Here is a 7,628-nt window from a genome sequence, read left to right on the forward strand (position 1 = left end):
TTTTGGGGGGCAGCAGGTTGTTAAACAAATTCCAATGAAACTGAAAATTCCCAAGTTCTGTGTATAGCAGCATTTGGCTAATTCTCGGTGGTAATTAGACGCCCTGTTTAACATCACGAGACACTGGACAGGTATACAAACATAACAAAAAATCATGCCCATCACAGAGTATTGGTTATGTATTTTGACAAGTGTAGTTTAATTTTACTTAGTTTGCAGAGCATTCTAGGAAATTATTTTCATTGATTTGAAAAGTAACAAAATCTAAGGAACAACCACTGAAGCAAAATAAATACCATCTAATCTCTGACGTGGTTTATGAGAGTGATCCACCAAACGCACAGAAAGCCGAGTGGAAATGGATGAAATTTTATGCAAAACTGAGTCATCTGGTTGTCTATAGAGGAAAGAATAAAGGAAAGGGAATTATCTGGCTATTTTTATGCACCACATACATAGTGGCCAGCAAAAAGAAGAAATATAAAGAAACCCACCCAACACAGTGTAGTGAATCGCTCTTCAAGCTACTAATTTTAAGATATAGCAAGTGCATTTCTATTCAGTGCTTGGGTTTGTCGCCCTGAAATTTGCATGTGGTCACATAAAAACCTGATTTCAGAGAAGAAATATTTCATTTCGTTCTCCCTACATGTGTGTGCCTTTAAAGTTTTCCAGAGCTGCCTCTGTATGTTATATTTCCTTGAGAGTTGCTGAATCCTGTCTAACACTGGCCGAAATGCTGGATGATACAGTACTTCATGACTTCTCCCAAATCCGTGGTGAAATTTCACATTTCCATTTACGAGTTATCACTTGATGTGGCACTAGCTCCTTGCCAATTCTGCAGACACAAGTAAACTGGTGTGGTGCAGCTGGCTCACTCTGAAGCGCTGCCCGCAGAGCCTTCAGGTTTGGAATGATAACGGAGCCAAGTGATTTATTCACAGCAGACTGCATTGGCGCTGAGCACCTGGAAACCTTCACAACTGCTGCAAGAGGCACTTAGTGCCCCCGCTCTCCAGACAAGATCAAGGAAGGCCGAGACTGGATACAAGGAGAGCGCGGAAAACTCGCCAAGGCATTGGTTTATAAAAAAAGTAAGACATTAAATAACGAGAAGAGGCGGTTTGGTGGGAGATCTGGAGGAGACACACACACCCGCCCCCCCACACACCCTCCCTGCAGTACCGGTCGTGGCCGTAAGGGCGCAGCACAGCACCGGGATGCCCGCCCCGCCTTATCCCGCTCCACGCACTTTCCAGGGCGCGCGCGCGGCGGCGCGCACGCGCGGCCTGATCCTAATTCAATTAGAACTCCGGGAGAAAAAAAAAACAGCAAGAGAGAGTAATTCAATTAGCGCGTTGTGGAGCTCTACAACACCTCCAAGCAGATGTTCGCGATCCTGAGGAACGTGGAGCTAGCTTTAAAAATACCTGTACAGCTCCAACGCAGCACCTTCCGAACAGCTAACGAGGGGGAAAGAGAACTCACATGAGTTTGGGTTTGTTTATTTTTTTCAGACACATCGGCCCAACTAACGCTGGTGTGCCAAAGACCTTACCCCTCCCCATGAGGGTGTATTACGTAGTGACAAGATCACTGCTGCAGAGGCTGAAGGAGGGGAGGAAGCCTTTTAGCCACAATTCAGTTTAAATTAATCCCATGCTGGGCATACCGGGGTGGTATCTCCCAGTGATAAACACCGTCACACTTCTTGATACTCAGATTGAAGCACAGGCAATTTTGGACAATCAATATGGGTGCAGAATAAATGTGATTTCTAATTACTAAGTTGCAATGTACTACCAAAAAAAAAAACCCAAAAAAAAAAAAAACCCAACCCCAAACCATCTCCACAGATCCACAGAAAAGGACTCTGCCACCTGAAAGGAGGGAAGTGTCTCTTGTCACTGCTATCACCCAAGAGCTGAGATCTTGCAGCACGACCCTGGGGCTCCCCGAGTTCGGTGGGCTTCCCAGCATCACATAGAAATAGCATAGGTTATAACACCAGCCAGACAAGACCGTTAGATTTAAAAGGCGATCGATAAACCCTAAATATGTCTAACAACACTGTTTTGTAGTCACTGGGCATTTACTTTACTAGAAAAAACAAAAATCCCAGCTAGGATAACCCTCTTGGTCCTCTTCACAGTGAAGCTCCCAAGTCTGAACCACAGATGGGGACCAGGGTGAAGCACAAAAACTACACGATTAATTTGGCTTCATTTCTGCTCCTTCTCGTATCCCCTCACATGCCTTTATAATTGCCCCTGCCAGGTGGCAATATGAGGAGAAACAGGAGGAACTACTGCCGAACACCTCCAACAAGAAACTTGGCTTAAGAAAACAGGTGTCGCATTGTGGCAGTTCAATATTTCATAGCCAATACAAGGAATGTGCAACAACACTGCAACTTTAAATCTTTGCCTCCTGTGTCAGTCTCTCTCCTCTCATTGTAATGCCAAAGGGAACAGCAATCAGAGTGGAGATGTTCAACGTGATAGAGGTCAGGACACCAGTGGATCAACGTACCAGAAACACGACCTTGTTTATTTTTTTCCCCAGTATTATTGTTTACAGGGTGCTTTGCTCATGTACCTTGTGGTTCTTAGCTAAAAGATGAAATTACAGCCCAGGATGAAGCGCTCAGGCACACATCCAATTTGTGTTTCCATCTCAGAAAACAAAAAGCTTCTGAGGCCCTCGGGCTGCCATTCAAACTTGGAGAGGCTGACATTTTTAACAGCATGAACCAGAGACTGGCAGAGGGAATGATCTAATGCATTTCTGACTTGTCAATCAAAGATCTCACCTCTGCTGTCTTGTAAACAGTTGGGGGCTACCTAACTACATTCATAACCAGGGGAGAGCCTGCCGCCAGCCGGGGGGTGCTGCAGACACACACTCTGGCTATTTGTCACCAAAATTATGGTTCCGCTTTAGAGGCAGCGTCAACAGCCCACGGGCAGATTTCACACGGCCGCTGGGACAGCGTGAGGGGGGAACACAAAGCAGTGCTTGGTCAAGGGCAGCCACATCTCCACGCTGATGGAGTCTGCTGACTGGACACCCCATCTCTCTCCCAATTAGAGACAGAACTACACACACCAGCAAACACTGGCTCCCAAAGCCAATTTCCTTCAGATGTGTTTCTCTCAAACATGATTCTGAGCATGCACAGTCTGCCCACCCTGAGACTTTAGCTTTAACCTCCTGTATAACCATAAACAGTGTACTACTACTCACATTTACACTGTACTTCCCAGCAATAAAATGTCAACTTTTAAGGCAAAAATGCCTGAACAGGCCAAAGGAAATTCAGAGAGACAACCGTTTCTACAATTTACTGACAATGCCTTTTTAACAAATATTCCACTTCCTGACACAAAAATGTAAACATCAGGAAAAACAAACAAAAGACACAAAAATCATTTGGGAAATGAGTTTCTCTATTCCTCATGAGTACTGCCGGCTTCCATTACTACAGACCATTTACATCTTTCCTATGCTCACCTCTCTCCAAAAGTGATCTCAGTCCAAAGACACAGTATACATCATGTCTGCGCTGCACCACCGCAAGTGTGCTCCTGTTTACTTCAATTTGCCTAGCACAGTCCACCCGTGTTTTTCTCAACCAGGACAGAGCTTCCTGCCAAGACCAACAAAGGCAAAACCGAGCAGTAGGTAGTCCCCTTCATCTGACAAACCCTAATGTGCAGGTCTTTATTAGCAAGACCTTCACTTCAGGTAAAGCAAAATGTGAATTTCAGGCATTCCAGAGACACTTCTGTATTTGGCAACATGCTGCTACCTCCGCCACAAAAGTTAATCCTCCTCTTTGACTACTAAAGCCAGCTACAGAAAGACAGTTTCAGACCCTGCAAAATAAAGCCAACAAGACAACTCTGCTTTTTCACTGGTGCACAAAGAAGTAGAAGCAGGACTCTTGTCCCAGAAAGTTTGCAATCAAAACTGAAGCTGGCATTTTTGATGGGTGTCAATTAGGTAAAAAGGAAGAGCTGGACTGTTCCCTGTGCTGACCCTGACCTTTGGCAAGACTTTTAAATTGCTCCACAAGTCTCCTCATTTATACAGTAGCTTACAGAAGTAAATTCAAGGAAATACTATGGTATTCTACAAATCTGGAAGGATTAATACAAAATCATTTCCTTGACATACTTGATAGGTGTAATTGTAAATTAGAATTTTCAAAGAACTAAGACTGTTAGAGGTAAAATGAATAGAGCCTTGTGAGCATGCATGGAAAGTATTTTAAAAGGCAAAGTAATTATCTTCAAATGAAAAGTGCCATGAAAACAGACACTTGTTGGTACATCTGGAAACTTCCAAAGCATGGATTTCTAGGAAAAAGCACATAGTCTGCATAAATATATTATTATTATTAAGAGAATATACATGCAACCTAGTTTTCTGCTTTGCAGAATAACAGTACAGTAAAATTTGGCATCCCAGACACTGGAAATGGAACAGCTGGCCTTTTTCTCTTGCTAAAATATCCTCTTCAACCCCTTCCCACAGTGCCTTATAGAAGTTCATGTTCCAATTTGCTTCCATCTTCCACCATGATCTCTATGAAATTCAGTTACACAATAGTCTATCAGTAGCAAAGGCCTTTGAGATAAAAGATGTTAAAAAGAACTGTTTCTAGCTCCTTATTCCCCTCTTCGTGGGTTTAGCCTTAAAACCTTTCCCACTGTGGGAGGATTACTAAACAGAGCTGAGGAACCAGAAGATCCTGTTTTCACACAAGCATCTCCAATAATAAAAACACACAAAGAAGAAAAATGAAGTTATCTGACATGTTTCCAGAATCATCTCTAAATCGACTACCTGCCAATGCTTCCCATGAGGAGTCAGCAGGGCTTTAACTGAGCTATTCAAAAAGCGCCTCTTTCCACATTTCTGTCTGAGAATCTGAAGGTAAGCATGTAAATAACTAGACAAATTCAGCAGTGACTAAGTAGCCTTCCAGATGGCATCTTCTCTTTTGCCACAAGCAAAGAACATTGATATGCTTCTCCAGTTACTACAAGCTTGCTACAGAAAAAAGAAAATAACTTAATATGACAAAATTTGCTGGGCTACAAGAAAGTCTTTAACGATTTCCTGAAGATTCGATACAAAAACCACCATTAAAGAACGATGAAATATTGCAACATCACTGCTTCGAGCAGGCTCCAAACCACTCCCATGCAGACTTGTGTACTGTGAAATGCAGAAGCCATGCCTCATAGAGGGGAATTTTCTTTAAACCATGCAAGTTAATGGGGAATCAAAGCCCAGTGAAAAAAAGTGGACTGAAATATGGATGACTCATTGCTGCAGAAGCTGTTACTAGCAATTTAGTTTCTCTCTTAAATGGCACTAAATATGATCCTCTACATAGCAGAGCACTATGAAGAGTACCAGGACACCATTTTAGATGGCAGTGGGGCAGACTTTCCCAATTCCCACAGTCACTAAACACACATGGAAATGTCTCTCAAGATCTTCAGGACTACAAATGTCCAAGCCCTACTACTCTCCCAAGAAGGCAGTACATGGTGAAGGGTTGTGCAGCTGACTCTTCTGACCCCGAATATCAATGTGCTGCATTAGCAGAAAAGTTATTGTTTGTATCTAACATTAGCAAGAACATTTTGAGCTAAAAGAGGCTAATTTCCCTTCCCCTTTGCAATATATGCTTATTTGGAGTAATCAAAAATAATTCAAGTAGAAAGAAAGGAGTCCCAATTTGAGTTTATAAATTGCTTTCCATATACTGTTACGGTTCCCTAAAACCTGAGCTTAAAGAGATCTGAGATTTATTCAAGAGCCAAAAGCCCAAAAATAAGGCCCATCCGATTTAGTCAAATTATGCAAATCAGGATTAGAAGTAGGAGTCTAAACTCTGCCGGTTGTCTCCAGAGTGCTCTTAGACTAATAAAAAAGTCATCTTCCCCCTCCCCCACGGAAAGCTCTGCTAAAAGCTTGCTTCAGCAAAGGAGGCCTGGCAGGACACCTTCCAGAGTCCATCAGCGCTACTGCTGGGTCAGCAAAAAGAGTTGCAGCAAAATGATGCAAGACACTTAAGCCTCCCCTGAGACTGAGAGGATTATTTCCACAGTACTCTCCTAGCCCGCGGAGCAAGAAGTCAAATTCAAAGTAATCTTTGCATGCTTTTAGAGATAGATAATGAAAATGATAATAAAATAACCAATATGACTGAAAATTTCAGAAGGATTCTAGTGTATTCATTATGTCTGGGTTTGCAAAATGCTGCTGAATAAAACTCTGCCACAGATTAGGTCAGCGGTAGCATAATCCAGCAACATAAAACTTGAAGTAAACGTTCGTGGTACTCTGAGCTCCAGTAAACACACTCTCTACAGAGATACTCCTAAGGTCCTTCAGTCTCTGCAGTTCGCACATCTCTGCTTCCCAGTCTCTGATGTTTATATCCACATGTCATCATAAAATGCTTGCAATGATCTTGAGAGCTTTGCCTAGGTTTCTAGATGCCTACCCAATAGCTGCCTCACTCTCTACCCACAGGAGTGTGTCTGCATTTTCTAAGATTCATTGGTCACCCAAAGTGCCTGAACAAACCTGTTCGGTAGAAAGCTGTCTCATGACAGAGAAAAGCTTGTGCCTTATAAATTCAGAAACTAAAGGGAAAAAAAAAAGAAAACAGGTTTCCTTTATTCGCCTTTTGATTAACAGCTTACTTGTACAACAGTTTTCTGCAGTCAAAATGTCCAGACCACTGATAACAAACCTGAAGTAAACAAATGCTGGCATCAATTATCACTATGGCAATGAACCCACCCCCTCCCTCCTCTGAGTGGCATACAGAAAATTTAGATAGGAGGGGAATCACTGCATGAATAGCCAGATTGGAGACTGTGTGATGGAGACTGTCTGCCAAATATAATTAAGTGGTATACTTTTGACACAATTGAAAGTCAATGGAAAAAGATGATGGTGCCAAGCCAACTTAGGCAAAATAATTCTGTTGAGGTAATGGAAATGCCCCAGCACTGAGCTGCCCTGAATCTACACAAGATGGGTTTAAATACCAGAGATCTGAATGACATCAGAGAGGCATACAGTATGAAGCAGAATAAATGGAGGTAAAGCAAGTAAAGAAGAAGATGCACACATACACAGATGATAAGAAAAGAAGTAGGGAGAGACAGAAAGTACCTGGAAAGCTGGGAGTGCGCCAGTCCCTGGGTTATACAGGCATCGCAGCGAGGGCATGCTGTCCGCCAGGCTGGAGCAGCCCAGCCACAGAGATCTGGGCATAGAGCACTGCAGAGAAAGGACAACTATGAGATGGGACTGTATGAGACAGGATGGCACAGATTACAGGAACTTTCAAGGCTTAGCCAAATGGCATCAACACAACTGCACCTGGCCTTAAAGACTGAGACATCTTTTAAGAGAATACAAACTGCTAATGAGTCTTTTCCTCGAGAGAAGCTTTACAGATGTCATAGTACCAAGAAAAAGGCACTATAGATCAAGAAAGTAGTTTTTTTAATCAATTTTCTACACCAATGTGTGAGTTTTTCCAGTAACAAAAAGTTTCTTTCCAATTAATCAGACCTCTTCTCCATGCA

The 7,628-nt window shown here is 42.7% G+C and overlaps 1 protein-coding gene across 1 annotated transcript in view; it reads right to left on the minus strand.

The window, feature by feature from the left end:
• Window positions 1-7,311, minus strand: part of LOC104406081 (F-box/WD repeat-containing protein 1A-like) — a gene marked incomplete at its 3' end in the record, with an annotated part of 33,773 nt that extends 26,462 nt beyond the window's left edge. Inside the window, exon 1 of the mRNA XM_010014962.1 lies at window positions 7,210-7,311. Within this exon, the coding sequence (XP_010013264.1) occupies window positions 7,210-7,311 (102 nt within the window). The remainder of the gene's footprint in view (window positions 1-7,209) is intronic.
• Window positions 7,312-7,628: the final 317 nt, after the last annotated feature.

This window comes from Nestor notabilis, unplaced genomic scaffold (genome assembly GCF_000696875.1).
Source record: "Nestor notabilis isolate BGI_N333 unplaced genomic scaffold, ASM69687v1 scaffold31605, whole genome shotgun sequence".
Classification (NCBI taxonomy): Eukaryota; Metazoa; Chordata; class Aves; order Psittaciformes; family Psittacidae; genus Nestor; species Nestor notabilis.